The sequence below is a fragment of the Benincasa hispida genome, chromosome 11, assembly GCF_027475165.1.
Source record: "Benincasa hispida cultivar pf3 chromosome 11, pf3_genome.v1.1, whole genome shotgun sequence".
Classification (NCBI taxonomy): domain Eukaryota; kingdom Viridiplantae; phylum Streptophyta; class Magnoliopsida; order Cucurbitales; family Cucurbitaceae; genus Benincasa; species Benincasa hispida.
In genome coordinates, this window is record NC_143488.1 from 39,693,090 (window position 1) to 39,709,909 (window position 16,820).

General features: G+C 33.5%; 1 protein-coding gene across 1 annotated transcript; it reads right to left on the minus strand.

Annotated features, from left to right (window-relative positions):
• Positions 1-13,361: 13,361 nt before the first annotated feature.
• Positions 13,362-16,342, minus strand: LOC150032636 (putative 2-oxoglutarate-dependent dioxygenase AOP1). The gene is made up of 3 exons (XM_090307371.1): positions 15,831-16,342; positions 14,921-15,242; positions 13,362-13,789 (listed from the first exon to the last, which is right to left on the minus strand). The coding sequence occupies exons 1-3, from the start codon at positions 16,196-16,198 to the stop codon at positions 13,538-13,540; spliced, it is 942 nt and encodes a 313-aa protein (XP_090163497.1). The 5' UTR covers positions 16,199-16,342; the 3' UTR covers positions 13,362-13,537.
• Between the last annotated feature and the right edge of the window lie 478 nt (positions 16,343-16,820).

Consider the following 16,820-nt stretch of genomic DNA (forward strand, 5'->3'; position numbering starts at 1 on the left):
ATCCGGGATTATACTTGGATTTGCATAGGTGAGGGTTGGCTCAACAGCACTGGCTCAATAAGCCTCCCATTTCAAGGGTAAGACCAAGTAGATAGCTGGGGACATAGGGTGCAAGACGAAATTCACGACTACCCGATTTAGGAATAGAAGAAAGGTTGTTCTCTTAAGTACTAAATCTAGATCTTGAACAAGGGACTCATCTTCTCACTTGCCCGAGAGGGATCCGGTTTAGTGATTGGATCATAAACCAATTGTTCATTAGAGGATCTATAGAAACTTAAGGAGCAAGACGTAATATCGGGGGTATAACAACATATTGACCCAACTGTTATTAGAAACAACCTATGAAGGGTTGATTTACTGGTTATGGTTAAATCACAAATATTTCTACAGTGAAGAGAGTGTAACATCAATGCTTCATAGTGGTGTGACTTGATAGTTAACGAATGCTGATTAATTTGGTCTAAAGAGTATTAACGAATTAATCTTAAATCATTGGAGCTCATGATCTGTAGGTCCATAAGGTCCCTCTACTAGCACGTAAAACATGAACACCTTGAATTAGTAAATTGAGTGAATTTGGATCAATATCAATTTGAATTGTTCAAATTGAATGTCAATTTGAAATTTTTAAACTGAAATTAGGGTTTGAATTTGAATAAGTTCTAATCCTAATTAGGATTTTTAGAATTATATTTGATATAATTAACGTTTAATTTATTAAAATTAAATGAAATTGGAGAGTTTATAATATTTAAATATTAATTAAATGAATTGGATTCATGTTTAAAATTAGGTGTATGATTAATTTAATATTTGATATTAAATTATTTAATTAATTAAATATGTTTAATTAATCAAAAATAGAATTAATTTCCAATTTCAAATTCAATTTGAGAAATTGGTTTTTGAAATTTTAAATTTGATTAATTGTGAATTAATCAAATTGTTTTTAATGAATTTGGAATTGATTAAAAAATAGAAATTAAGTTTTTGAAAGTATGAAAATTTGTTTTTTGAATTTTCAAAGTGGAAACATCCCACTTCTTTGATGTAGGAGGTGTTTCTACATTAATCATATGAAATTCCAACTTGGAATAGCAACTTGGAGCTGGCATGAAGATGTTTGTTCAATCTTGCATGATAGAAGTGGATAAAACTCCTCCAATTTGCAGAGATTCAGGAGGATGGAAGGCAACTGAAAAAGTTTCTGGATGTTCTTCTTCTTCATCTAAAACTCAAAAGAAAACCTTCGTAAATTCACTCAAGTTTGAGTTCCACCACTTAATCATCAATAACTGGGTTATATTGGCTTGTATTTCTTACGTTCTAGACTCTGTTGTTTCTCTGAATTTTCTAATCGAGCAAATTTATAAACATACACAAGAAGAAGTATTTTGGAGTTGTGCATGTGTAATTCAATTGTTATTATTAATTTGGAGAAGACGATAATAAAATTTGCATTGAATGCCTATCTTGATCTGAGAAATAGATAAATAAATCTTTGTTTACATTTATTTGTTTCAGTTTAATTTCTCGCATATTTTTCCATTCTATTAAATAAACCAAAACCCCATTTTTACTATTTTCTACAGTCAAATTTCGCTTAGGAGAGATTTAATTTTTGGTCTCTCTATGGTTCGACCCTATTCTTGCCGCTTGTGCTACCTAGTAGTATAACTAGTAGTTCGATGATCTATAAATATTCTTTTGATTGGGTCTGGGATTTATTAACGACGTAACTCCCAACCTGTCAAAATCCCACTACATAACAAATGCCAGGTCTAGTACATTATATTGCATACATCAAGCTGCCAACAGCCATGCATATAGGATTCATCTCATCTCCTCAACTTCTTGAGGTATCTTAGGACGTTGTTCCTTAGACAAGACAACTCCATGCCTGAAAGGTAGCAAGCCTCTCTTAGATTTTTGCATAGAATACTTAACAAACATCTTATCATTGTACGACACTTGAGACAAGGCCAGCTCTTACGATCTCTAAATATCTAAATACCCAGAACAAACTATGCCTCTCCCAAGTCTTTCATTTGGAATTGAGCCTCCAGCCACTACTTTATATCAATTAGTAGACCTATATCATTCTCAATGAGTAAGATATCGTTTACGTATAACACTGAGAAAACTACTTAACTGTTAATGATTTTCTTTTAGACACAAGGCTTATCAACATTTTGATCAAAGCCATGAGATTTGATTGCAGTATCAAACCTTATATTCCAAGATCGAGAAGCTTGATTAAGTCCATAAATGGATCGATTTAGCTTGCAAACCTTTTGCTCTCTGTCTTGGGTTATGAATCCCTCTAGCTATTACATATAGATGGTCTACTCAAGATTGTCATTCAGAAAGACAATCTTGATGTCCATTTTCCAAATCTCATAGTCAAAATATGCAGCAATTGACATGAGTATTTAGATAGACTTTGACATGGAAATCAGTAGGAAAGTCTCCTCATAGTTAACTCCCTCAACCTGGATATTACTCTTTGCACTAGTCTAGCCTTAAAGGTTTGTACCTTACCATTTTAACCATTTTTCCTCTTGTAGATCCATTTGCAACCTATAGCTTTTACACCATTAGGTTCATCTATAAGATTCCATATTGAATTGAAGTACATAGACTTCATTTCGAGATTAATAGCTTTGATTCATTCATCTTTATTCATATCATCCATTCCCTATTTATAGGATCATGGATCCTCAATGTTGTCATCAAATATGATTTTCAAGGTTTCTGTTAAACCCATATAACGAATAGGCAGGTTTGCAACCCACCAACTACATCGAGGTTCCCTCAAGAGTTAAGGTGGATGTAACCTACTAGATGAGTCGACATCAATAACTCTTGTTGATGTACTTGGCTCTTCCACAACTCTTGTTGAATGTTCAGTAATTTCGTTGGAATGCTCATTTAATATTATCTTAATGCATGGTTTGTTCTCCCTAATGTTGTCCTCCTCAAAAAATGAAGCATTTATTGACACAAATACATTATTATAGGCACATTTTTTAATGAGGTTCCAATTTCATAGGATTAGCCTCAAGTACGTGTGTTGAGTAGCCCCAAATCCTGAAATGGTATAAACAATCTTTATGACCATACCATAATTCCAAAGGTATTTCAGAAACACCTTTGGATGGAAAAAAATTCAAAGTATAGGCTGCGGTCTATACTACATAACCCAGTACGAATTAAGCAAATGAGCATAACTCATCATAAACCGAACCATGTCCAATAAGGTTCAATTTCTCCTATCTGATATACCATTATGCTCAGCTGTACCAGGTACTGAGAGTTGGGATACAATTCCACGTTCTATCAAATGATCCTGGAATTTTAAATCCATTTACTTTCCACCTCAATCAGATCGAAGTATCTTTATTGTTTTACCTAATGAATTCTCAACTTCAGCCTTGTACTCCTTGAACTTTTCAAGTGCTTCAGACTTATGTTGTATTAGGTAAACATACTTGTACCTTGAATAATCATTTGTGAAGGTGATGAATATTCAAACCTTTTTCTTGCCTTAATATTCATAGGACCACAGAGGTCCGAATATACAAGTTTTAAGGGTTTCTTTTGGTTCAATGACCTTTTCTATTAAAAGGTCTCTTAGTCATTTTGCCTTCAAAGCATGACTCATATACTGGTAAAGAATTTTCTTCTAACCCATTTAGAAGTTTATTCTCAACCAATATCTAAATCCTATTGATATTAATGTGACATAATCTTAGGTGCCAAAGATGGGCATTTTCTTTAAGAGAAATTTTTGTCTTTTTTTTTCCTTTTTTTTTTTTTTTTTTTTTTGAGTTATAGCCGTTCTAAACAATTCAGTATTAAGGAGGGTTTTAGATGCTAACAGCCTTAGCACATAAAGGTTATCTTTGAGATTTGGTGAACAAATTTGAACACCGTGCTTGTAAATAAACATTTTATTTACAACCAAATTTAAAGTATAATTGTGTTATAACAAACATTGTACATAAATTAAGTTCCTTTTCAAATCAGGAACTACAAGTATATTGTCCAACAATAAATAAGATTTCTATCAAATTAACTAGAGCCCTTCCATTGCCACAACCAAGAAAACATGCCCAGTTCCAACCCACATTGTCATTTCATCAGTCTTCAGCTGCAGCCAGGCACTAATTCCCTAAAACGAAAAACAAACATGATTAGTGGCACCAGAATCTATTATCCAGGTTGAATCATCATTCTCCACTAAACAAGTTTCCAATATAAGTAAATCATATTTATTTTGTTTGGCCTTCTTCTTTTATGCCAACTTTTTGGGAAAATTCCTCTTTCAGTGTCCCTCCTAGTTGCAGCGGAAACGGATTCTCTTTGCAACCTTTGCTTTCTTGTCCTTTTAGGCAGCAGCAGGATTAGCTTTCCCTTAATCTCCCTTCTTGTTCTTCCACTTTTTGGTGCCGGAAGAAGAAGGTGCAAGTTTTGTCCCAGAGGTAAAATCTCTATAGAACTTCTTAGAGGACAAGGAAACATTTGCCTCACCTTTCTGTTTCTTGACTTTCATCAAGGACTGGTATGTCTGCAACTCATTGAGCAGGGTGGCCAAGTTGTAGTCAAGTTTGTTCATACCAGCATTGCTACGGAACTTGAGGAAACTCTCAGGTAAAATTTCTAAAATGAAGCTAACCTGACTGAATTCGTCGATGACAAACCCGTTCATCTCTGCCACGTTAAACTGGACAATCATGTTCAGAACATGTTCACGAACAGAGGCCCCTTCTTTCATCCGGGCATTGAAGATGTATTTTAAAGCATCATGGCGAAGTTGTATGGACGGTTTTCCAAACATTTCCCTAAAGGACTCCACGATCTCACGAGCTGTGAGCATCGACTTATGCTTCTTGGCCAAAACTTCAGATAAGCTGGCAGAGATATCAGACCTTTTCATTTGCCTTGACCCATCGCTCACATGCCTCCCAAACATTTTGGGTTGCATTGACTAGGACAAGTCGTAAGTCATCGATTATTAGCACAATATTAATGGTATTTTTCCAACTGGTGTAGTGTTGGTCATAATGAAATTTCTGAAACCATAAAATTTATTTATATTAGTTATATGTGCATTATCCAATTGAATAGCCAATTAATTTAGCAAAATTCTAATGTATCCCATATGACATCTATTTTGCAATGATGCTTCAGTGAGTCTGAATAAAAGTTATTGTAAGGTGAACAGTTATCCTTTCACTGAATTGAGACAATCTCAACTAATAATTATACCAGAATAACTCTTGTTCCTATATCTTGACTAATACTTAATATTTTCTTGTAAGTGTAAACCCTCATTTTAGATGATAGAGTTTTTTCCCCCAATGAGCCAACCGTAGGGAAAAACTGATTGGGGCAAAAACTAAAGCAATCCTATCCCTTTCTGAAGTTTGAGTAAAAATTCATTCAAACACCATCCATAAGGGAACACAAGCAAAGGTGTCTTGAAGCCGAGCATGAATGTTTACAGAAAATTATTGAAAAAGACTGTGGGATGTGTTGACACACGTCTCTCTCTCACGTACAATAAACAATCTCTCCATTCACGTTGTTATTAACCCATGCAAGCACCACCCATAGGGGGACACAAGTAAAGGTGCCTCGAGACCGGGTGTAGATCTCATGGTGTGAACTATATAGGAGAAATATGAAAGAAAAATGAAGTATCATATACAACATTTTCCTCCCACTAAGTGTTCTACCTAGTGTTGATTACTTAGAAAAATTCGGCTATTAATTTTCACCAAGTGTTTATTAACTTTGCCAAATGTAATATTTACGTTGAATTGCTTAACAACATTGATTTATGTTCATTACATACTTTAATAAACATTAATCACTCATTGCATGCTTATAACAAATTTATCTACTTCACCTTCCAAGTCAAATCTCAGAAAGGGGTGTTCCATTTCCATCAACTTAAATATCGCAGCCTAGATAGAACTGTCCTAAAACAATGGTCCCTTATAGATAAATTTGTTATAAATTTAATATTTTAATAAAAAACAATTTAATCCTATTAAACTGAATTAAAAGATTAAACCTTCATATTAGAAATTTATTAACATAGGCCTAATAGTGAAATAAATTTTAAACTATTTAGAAAGAATTACTTATGTTTGCGTGCAATTCTGTATTATAGATTTTAATTCTAATTTCTTTAAACTTATAACAATTATAAAGTTTAATAAAGCAATTAAAACCTATACATCCATCTAATGACATAGTTTAAAACTATAACATTTATAATTTACTAAAGTGGTGTCATGCATCATGCATTTCTATTTTCCTTACTACATACATAACATTTATATATAAAAGTATTAAAAATAAAATAACATGCTTCCATTCATCCAAACCATACATTATAACATTTATAATATAAAATGATGTGTGAACATGTTATTAATGCATGCACTCATATTTTATAACACTTACAAGATACAATGCATGAGCATGCTTAAAGAATTATGCAACTTTATAATATAACAATTATATTAAGATGATGTGTGAATAAATGTTTATCCTATGGTGGGACTTTTCTATATGACATATAATATGAGATATAATTAAAAAAATTCATACATAACATATATAATTAAAAGCAACATTTGGACCAAGATTGGCTTTCTAAAACATTAGTTAAAATAACATAACACTTTATATTAATTAAATTAATGAAAATACGACAAAAACATAACTATTACAAATAATAATTAAGAAACCGAGAAAACGCTGCTTAAACCGCTTGGTAGGCTTGAATAGATGGTCTGGACCGGTCTTCATGTGCATGCCTCACGTCCGGAGCATAATGACACTAAATAGTAAGGTCGTTACACTGGCTTTTTGCCAGTCGTAGCGTAACGCTACACTACCTGTAGCGTCGCGACACTCCACGCAATGTAGCAATGCCGCGACTAAAGCATTGAGACGCTATGCTCTCTGCCATGTAGCGTAAAGTGAATGTCATTACGCTCTAGCCTTATGTTTGATAGCATCGAAAATGTGGTATCTTCTTTGACTTAATTCAGGATTTTTATGCTATTTAATGTGTTTAAATTGATTGTTTTGTACGACTCAAGTGTACAAGAGGTTCAATGAAGTGTTCGGGACAAAAAGACGATTAAATGGCCAGGTTAGGAGTGAAATTGCACAAAAGGAGAAAATAGGCCAAGGAAATTGAAGATTCTGCCCAACTGAACCATCACAATGCTAAGGAGAAATAGAACCCTATTAGACATGGTTCGTTCGATGATGAGTTACGCACAGTTGCCTAATTCATTTTGGGGATATGCAGTATAGACTGTAGTATGTATTTTGAACATGGTTCCCTCAAAAAGTGTTTTAAAAATATCATACAAGTTATGAAAAGGGCATAAAGGTAGTTTATATCAATTCAGAATTTGGGGATGCCCAACACATGTATTAGTGCAAAACACGAAGAAACTGGAATGATGCTCTACAATATGCCTATTTGTAGGATACCCCAAAGAAATAAAAGGTGGTCTGTTTTATGATCCTCAATATAATAAAGCGTTTGTATCGATAAATGCTACATTCTTAGAGGAAGACCATATAAGAAATCCTCAACCTCGCAGTAAACTTGTATTGAATGAAATGTCCAAAGAAACTATAGATAGATCAACAAAAGTTGTTGATCAAGTTGGTCCATCAATAAGAGTTGTTGATGAAACTAGCACATTTGATCCGACACAACCATCTCAAGAGTTGAGAGTGCCTTGACATGGTGGAAGGGTTGTTCAATAGCCTGACCATTACATGGGTTTAACAGAAACTTAGGTCATCATACCTGTTGATGGCTTAGAGAATGCATTGACTTTTAAACAAGCAATGGAAGATGTAGATCGAGACTCAATGGATAAAAGCCATGGACCTCGAAATGGAGTCGTGTACTTCAATCCAGTCTGGAAACTTGTAGATCAATCAGATGGGGTAAAACCTATTGTTTGTATGAATCTACAAAAGAAAACAAGACCAAGCTGGTAAGGTTCAGACCTACAAATCTCGACTGGTGGCAAAAGGGTTTATTCAAAGAGGTGGGGTGGACTATGAAGAAACATTCTCTCCAGTTTCCATGATTAAGTCAATTAGAATACTCTTGTCCATTACTGCCTTTTATGATTATGAAATATGCCAAATGGATGTCAAGACAACCTTCTGAATGGCTATCTTGAAAAGAGTATCTATATGTCTCAACCAGAAAGATTCATTGAACAGAGACATGAGCAAAAGATTTGCAAGCTCAAACGATCCATATATGGATTGAAACAAGCATCTCAATCCTGGAATATAAGATTTGACACTGCGATCAAATGTTATGGCTTTGAACAGAATGTTGATGAACCTTGTGTTTACAAGAAAGTTGTCAACAAGACTGTAGTTTTGCTGGTATTGTATGTTGATGATATCCTACTCATTGGGAATGAAGTAGGATTTCTTGCTGACGTTAAAGAATGGCTAGCTTCACAATTTCAAACGAAATATTTGGGAGATGCTCAGTATGTTCTTGGCATCCAAATAGTTTGGAATCGTAAGAACAAAACATTAGCCTTATCTCAAGCATCTTATATAGACAAGATGTTGTCTAGATATAAGATGCAAAATTCCAAGAAAGATCTATTAACTTTCAGGCATGTAATTCATTTGTCTAAGGAACAGTGTCCTAAGACACCTTAAGAAGTTGAATCTATGAAACAAATTCCTTATGCATCAGCAGTTGGTAGTTTGATGTATGCCATGTTGGATACATGCCCAGACATATGCTATGCAGTTTGAATAGTCCTCAGATTTTAGCCAATCATGGATATGATCATTGAATTACCATTAAGAACATCCTCAAGTATCTTCGGAGAATAAGAGACTACAAGCTTGTGTTGGTTCTAAGGATCTGATCCTTATAAGATACACTGATTCTGATTTTCAAACTGATGTGGATTTTAGAAAATCTACTTTAGGATCTGTATTCACTTTAAATGGAGAAGTTGTAGTATGGAGGTCTATAAAGAAAAGTTGTATTGTTGACTCCACCATGGAAGCGGAGTATGTAGTTGTATATGAAGAAGCAAAAGAAGCAGTATGGCTAAGGAAGTTCTTGACCGATTTGGAAGTAGTTACAAATATGCATTTGTTTATCACTCTCCATTGAGATAACAGCAGAGTAGTTGCAAACTCATAAGAGCCAAGAAGCCATAAGCATAGGAAGTACATCAAATGCAAGTACCATCATATAAGGGAGATAGTACACCGAGGAAATGTGATTGTCACGCAAATAACCTCAAAAGACAATCTAGCTTATCCATTTACAAAGGCCCTTATGGCTAAAGTGTTCGAGGGTCACCTAGTCGGACTAGGACTACGAAATTCATAAATCTAAGGCAAGTGGGAGATAATTCATGGGTAGATGCCCTAGCTTATTGTATTTATTTCTCCCTTACTCAACATTGTATGCATGTAAACACACTGGAGTTTTAGTCTAAGTGAGAGTTTATTGGGTTGTGTGTCTTAAAACTTGCAGTTTGTAATTTTTAAAACTTATTCTATTTACAATAAAGTTGTTATTAATGTTTATTCAATAATGTTGTTATTGAACATGTAAAATTGCACTTGTAATATTCTAAATCCAATAATAAACTAACGAACTCCTAGCTATAGCACGAATACTTCAACTTTATGTAAAGACATAAAAGTGTATCAAGTTTGAGTATATAGTCAAAACGATCTATAAGTATAAGGATAAGATTAGATACCTTATCTTAGGGATACAATGGATGTAATGTACTTTTTACATGATACAAAGTATATGATTCCAGAGTCGTTCATGTAGAGACATGCGAGTGGGGGCATCCTATGCAAAAGATGTTTGCATAAGACCAGACCATGAAATAGTCACTTTTCTTTATAAACATCGTTTACTATTAACATTGTCTATTTCAATTCGATGGCATAAGCTAACTCGATCTTAATCCTGGGCTAATTATGAACTCCTGTTTATTTGCGATTATCTTTTAATCTGCATGGGTGAGAATGGTATAACTAGGCATAGAACTGTGAGGTATACAACTTAACAGAATGGGGTTGCTGAGAGGTTAAACAAAACAATAATGGAAAGTATTAGATATTTGCTTTCTGATGCTATCTTAAGTGAAAATTATTGAGCAGAAGCTGCAGCTTACATAATGTATACCTTGAATAAGTGCCCTCACACATCTCTAGAGTTGCTTATCCTTGAGGAAAGATGGACTAACCATCTTCCTAATCTAGATAACCTCAAGGTCTTTGGATGTATAGGGTTTGTTCACCAAAATAAAGGAAAGTTGAAAGTCAGAGCAATTAAGTGCATGTTTGTAGGTTTTACAAAGGGTGCCAAAGGATATAAAATGTGGCATCCAATAGAAAGAAAGTTAATAATTAGCAAAGACATCACTTTTAGAGAAGAATGGATGTTTATGCAAAAGGAGAAAAGGCTTGAGGATGAAGATGAGTCATCTACCACAGGAATTGAGGTGGAGTTACCTACTGAGCAACCAACACAATCTAACCAACCAAGTGACACAGGAGAAGTTGAGGAAGATACAAAGGAACAAGAGGAGACTGTAAATGAGCAGCCTGATTTAAGTCAGTATGTCTTAGCTAGGGATAGACAAAGGAAAACCATTACCCGTCCAACTAGATATACTGAAATGAACTATAAGAATTTGGTTCTAAATGTTGTTGTGGCTCTTACTAACCAAGAACCAACAACCTTTGAAGGAGCAATAAGTTATGCTGATGCAAGGGATTGGATAGAAGCTACGAGTGAGGAGATGCATTCATTAAATGTGAATGACACTTGGTCTTTATTTCCTCTACCTAAGGGTTACAAACCAGTTGCCTCTAAATGGGTTTTCAAACTTAAGGAAGGTGCATCCTATGATCAAAAACCTAGGTATAAAGCAAGGTTGGTTGTAAAGGGGTTTACTCAAAGGGAAGGAATAGACTACTCAGAGATTTTCTCTCCAGTTGTCAAACAAACTTCCATAAGACTTCTTGTATCCTTAGTTGCTCCAAATAACTTAGAATTGTATCAACTAGATGTGAAAACTTCCTTCCTTCATAGACATCTAGAAGAGACAATCTATATGACGCAATCTAAAGGATTTGAAGTTAAAGGAAAATAAAATCTTTATTGCTTACTCAGCAAGTCAATCTATGGGTTAAAAAAATCACCTAGGTGTTGGTATAGAAGATTCAATGACTATATTTCTAGCATTGGATTCAAAAAAAGTTCATTTGACATATATGTTTATGTAAATACAAGTTCTTATAAAGACAGGGTTTACCTACTCATATATATGGATGATATGTTACTGGCTGGTAGGTTTAAGGAAGATCTAACTCGTGTTAAAAACATCTTAAAAAGGGAGATTGATATGAAGGACTTGTAAGAAGCAAGAAAGGTCCTAGGAATTGAAATCCTAAGGAACAAGGAGGAGTCTGTTTCAAGCATCAATCAGTCTAATTATTGTGAGAAGATCCTAAAAAGATTCAATATGAGTGATATTAAACCTGTAAGCTTACCTATTGTTCAGCACTTCAAGCTATCCTTAGCTAACTCTCCTAAAGATTCTGACCAAGAACAACAAAAACATATGTCTATCATATCCTATAGTCAGGCAGTCGGAAGCCTAATGTATTTAATGAGTTCTACCATACCTTATCTCTCATATTTAACTAGCCTTGTTAGTAGATATATGTCTAACCCTAGTAAGAGACACTGGGAGGCTACTAAATGGGTCCTAAGGTACTTAGTTTGGTCTAAAAACTCAAGATTAGTATACCAAAAATCAGCTGAACCAAACTTAGAATTATATGGATATGTGGATGCTAACTATACTGGTGATTTGGATAAAAGAAGGTCCTTAACAGGTTACCTATTCCTTTATGGTCCTAATCTAATCAGTTGAAAAGTAACACTACAGCCTATAATAGCCTTATCTACAACAGAAGCTAGTAACACTACAACCTATAATAGCCTTATCTACAACAGAAGTTGAATATATGGTTTTAATAGAAGCAATCAAAGAGGCATTGTGGCTTAAGGGATTGCTGAAAGACTTTGGAATAGATCAAATAGTGGTAAAACTCTACTGTGACAACCAAAGTACTATCCATTTATCCCGAAATCCACAATACCACACGAGAACTAAACACATTGATATAAAGTATCATTTCATCATAGACAAAGTAGAGACAATGGAAATAGAGCTGACATGTTGACAATGCAGCTGACATGTTGATAAAGCCTATTTCAAAGCTTAAATTGGTCAAATGTCTAGAACAGGTTGACTTCGAACTTCGAGACATAGGGTAGACAGAATGGTCAGAATCAAGAAGATCAGAAGATTGCAGGGCATTAGAGTCAAGGTGGATAATTTGGAGAAGACGTGACTCAAATACCTTAGCAAGTTTTTTTTTTTTCTTGTTTATAACTAACTTTATCTTGTAAACAGTCTGTTGGTATATGTTATAAATACCACTGATCAGAAAATAAAACAGAGTGAGTTCATCATTTACTATTTTTCTGTAAGCAAACAAAGTTGAACTCAATCTTCTAAGTAAAAAGAACGTGAATCTTCCTATAGACGTAGGCATCTTGGTCAAACTACGTAAACCTGTGTGTTTCTTCTTCTTGTCTTTATCTTCTTTGTTCGATCGACTGTAATCTTTCTGAAAATTGCGCACAAAACAATCTTGCTTTCAAATTGTATCAAATTCCAGAGTATCGAGTTGAATCGTGCATCGATTTCTTCTGTCGAGTAGCTTTGAGTTAGTCGTTTTCTGCCTTCGAGTCGCACCGAGTAAAGATCAAGAGTTATCGAGTAAGATCGAGTATCGTTTAGTATTAATCGAGTTCCATCGAGGATTGAACAGAAACTCATCAAGGATAGAAGGAAATTTGCATCGAGCATTAAGTAGAAACATATCGAGCATCGAGGATTTGACAGAGTCATTCTCAGCCATTTCTTCATCTTCTCAGTGTTAATCTTCAGTAATTGGGCCTAGAGAAGATTGAATAACCCAACAGAAACAAAGAGATTTAACCCGTCACGTAAATATACTATTTTAGTTACCCTAGAGATTTAACCCGTCATGTAAATACCACTATTTTAGTTAGCCTCAAAGATAGAAATTTTCTTGATTGGTGGCAAAACCTAAGAACCTTCTTCAGAACCAAAACAAATGTCAAAGAGGAAAGTCAACATGAGCATTGCTTTACCTAGTTATGAATGTATATATCAGCAAATCAAAGAGGTCAAAAGTTCAATCATCATCTCTACACTCATATTATTAACTAAAAAACAGAAATTTGAAGACAACACACAAACAACGAATACGAAATAAATTATATATTTAGTCCAAATACCAAAAGAAAAATACTCTTGAACCAAACTCTAGATACATATGCATGCGTGTACAGAACCCCAAGATACATGTTTCAAGTTGCACCACAAAAAGTTTTGAGGGCAGATTGAGCTCTTTGGCCAGCTTCTGTATAATAGAACTGAAGAAACTCAACATGATCAAATGGGTTAAAGAGCAAAGGATGTTGCTCATCTACAAGCTCTTTTGGTGCTTTGATTATATAGCCTGCTTTTGGGATTGAGAATAGCCCAGCTGAGTACCTTGCTTCCCCTCCACTCATCATCACTCTATGATATGGAGAATGCAATCTTCCATTTGTCCATGCCTACATTAACAATAACAATCGTCGTCGTAATGTGATTGTCACTTAATTGAATTTTTCTAAGTGGTATGAAAATATTGATCTAAATACGTTAATAAATGTTCGAATAATGGATGATGCTTTTTACTTTACAACTCGTGTGGGTTGAAAATTTTTCGCATGGTAATATGTATCGGGTTCAATAATATTTTGTGGTCTCGTTTGATAATGTAGCAAAAAAGGAAAGGTTTATTTTTAGTTTTTCTTTAGATTCAAATTTGAATATTTTTTCTTATAAAGATAAAAGAAATGAAGAGAGAAGAAAAAGATTTTGAATTCTAATTTTGTTGTTTCCTTTTTAACATTTCAGGTTTGTTTTTAATCATTGCCATTATATTTTATTAACTTTCATTTCGATAGAGTTCTTTATTTGTGTTTTCTAATCAAAATAAGGATGTGTTCGGAATACGTTTTCAAGTGTTTAATTTTAAAAAATAAGCATTTTGAAAAAAATTGAAGTGTGTGAATCACAAAATAATTTTTCAAATATATTTTAATCATTTTTTTTATCAAAAGTGTTTAAATAAAAATGAATTTTTTTAACAATACTTTTTTCTCAAGTCAATCTAAGCAAGACCCTAAATTAATATACACAAGTACGTATTTCCATGGTCTATATACCGCATAAATAAACAAAAAGACTGTCAAATTTAAACTTATTTATAGAAAAAATACCAATAAAAAAACTCAATATTACTCTTATTTTAAAAAATAATAATAATAATAAGTTAATAAATTTAGGAATTGAAACAAAATAAGCATAAAGCAACTCAAACAATTCTAAAAAACTAACGTCATTAATTACAATAAAAGTTCATGGACTAAAATAAAAGTTTAGATTAAAAAAAATAAATCAAAAATTCCAACTAAACTTCAAAAAAAATTTGAAAGTTTTGTAGAACTATACTCTTGATAAAAAAATATTAAAAATTAAATTGCCAATAATTTATTTTTATTTTAATTAAAAAGAAACCTTTACAAAATGAATATCACAAAACAGAACAAACAAATCACAAACAAACAAAGAGGTTGAACATAAAACTAAAAACAAAACCACAATGAAAGAAAACAAATGATAACTAATAAGTTACTCACATGGAGGGAATCTCCAATCATTGCAACAAATGAGTTTGGGGAAGGTTGAAAGTTAATCCATTTGCCATCTTTGGTTTGTACCTGCAAACCTTCAACATGATTTTGATATAAAATGGTTACAATGTTCTTATCAGTGTGGGAATGAAGGCCAAGTTGTGTCTCATTGCTTTGAGGGCCTTTGTATTTCATTACTCTAAGAAGATAGTTTGTTGATTCCAAATGTTCCTCCAAGTATTTCTCAACTCCCAAACTCTCCAAAACCATCCTTCTCACCATTTGGTCTAGTTCTGATAATTGTTGTGAATAGGATTCTATCACTTTACTGTCAAAAAGAGTTTTGGGACAAAAAAAACCCTACTTAGAAGGGTCAAACAAAATCGAACATTGTTTAACTAAGCGACATTAAAAATCTATCTAAAAAACGTTGAAGTTGATGGGTGAAGGAAAGTTTAATATTATATCATCTAACACTATCTCTAACTTATGAGCTTGAAACATGTGGAAGATCCAAGGGTTTGAACATAAAATCTCCTAGACAATCTGCTTTGATACCATCCTAAATCATTGATTGATCTAAAAATTTAAGTTGATGTGTGAAGGAAGATATAGTATTATATCATCCAATGCATTTTTCTATTGAAAGAGCAAAGGTATGTTTTCAAAAATTGAAAAACCAGTCAACTTGAGCATAGCTCACAACTAGTTAAGGCATATACACTCGACTAAGAAAGATGGGATGTTTGAATCTCTCACACCCTACTTATTAAACTAGAAAAAGAAACAGTATACAAGAAATATGAATGTTACTAAACGAATCTTAATCTTAGAATTAACATGATTATAAATTCAAAAAATGAAAAAAAATCAAAAGGAAAAAGAAAAAAGGTAACATTTGTATACATATACAAACCTAAAGGTTGGATTTCCTTGAGGCCACAAGATATTGGTGAAGCTTTGGACCTTTTCAGGTAGGGTGGAATCATCCACACCCATGCTTTCAAAAAGTGGAGCCAATGGGTATTGTCCAACATAGCCATGGAAGGGCTTTTTAGAAACATTTCTCAATTTGGTTTGCAAAGGAAGGTTGAAAAGCTCTTCAAGTGCTTCAAACAAACCCTTCCTAACCTCAAGAGGCACTTTGTCAAATGAGGCTTCAAAGCAACCAAATTCCTCAAGTGCTTCCTTCACTTGTGCTTTTACCATTTCCCATTTGGGACTCCCTAATTCTAAGTTGGAAAAATCAATTGAGGGAAGCTTGAGAGAGGTTTCACTATCCATTCCTTTTTACACTCTTTTCTTCCTTCTAATTTCTAAGTGTTTGGTGGGGAGGGTGTGAGGAGAAAGTGGTTGCTTTTGCCTCCTTTTATACAGCTTATAATTGCTACAATAATTAATTAATTGTAAATTTGAGATTGTTTTAAACAAAAATCATGATTTGATGAGATTGCTATATGTTGATCTAGGAGTTTTGAAGATTTGCACATCCTAAAAATTTTGTTATAAAAATCAAAGTCGAAATAGTGTCTATAGGCTTAATTTTCAACAACAAAAATAAAAAAATAAAATAGTTATCAAACGACGTCCATATTTTGTTTCCATTAAATGATAGTGATCAAATGAGACAGAGTGGTCCAAGAAATGAATTGATTAACTATTTCCACCATGTACTATGATGTCAAATCTTTGAATTTAATTAACAAATTGTAACTAAAATACACATTATTTTGGGGTTATATATATGAGGTTGCTTCTAATTTAATTTTTTAATATAAAGTTTGCCTTTAATTAGGAATGGCTTCTTCGTCCCTAGTTTTCTTGCTCTCGTTTAAAATTTCTTGTCCCTACAAAATTTGGTGGTTATTCATGAAGAATTTACAAGGACTAGATTTCTCAGCAGTGA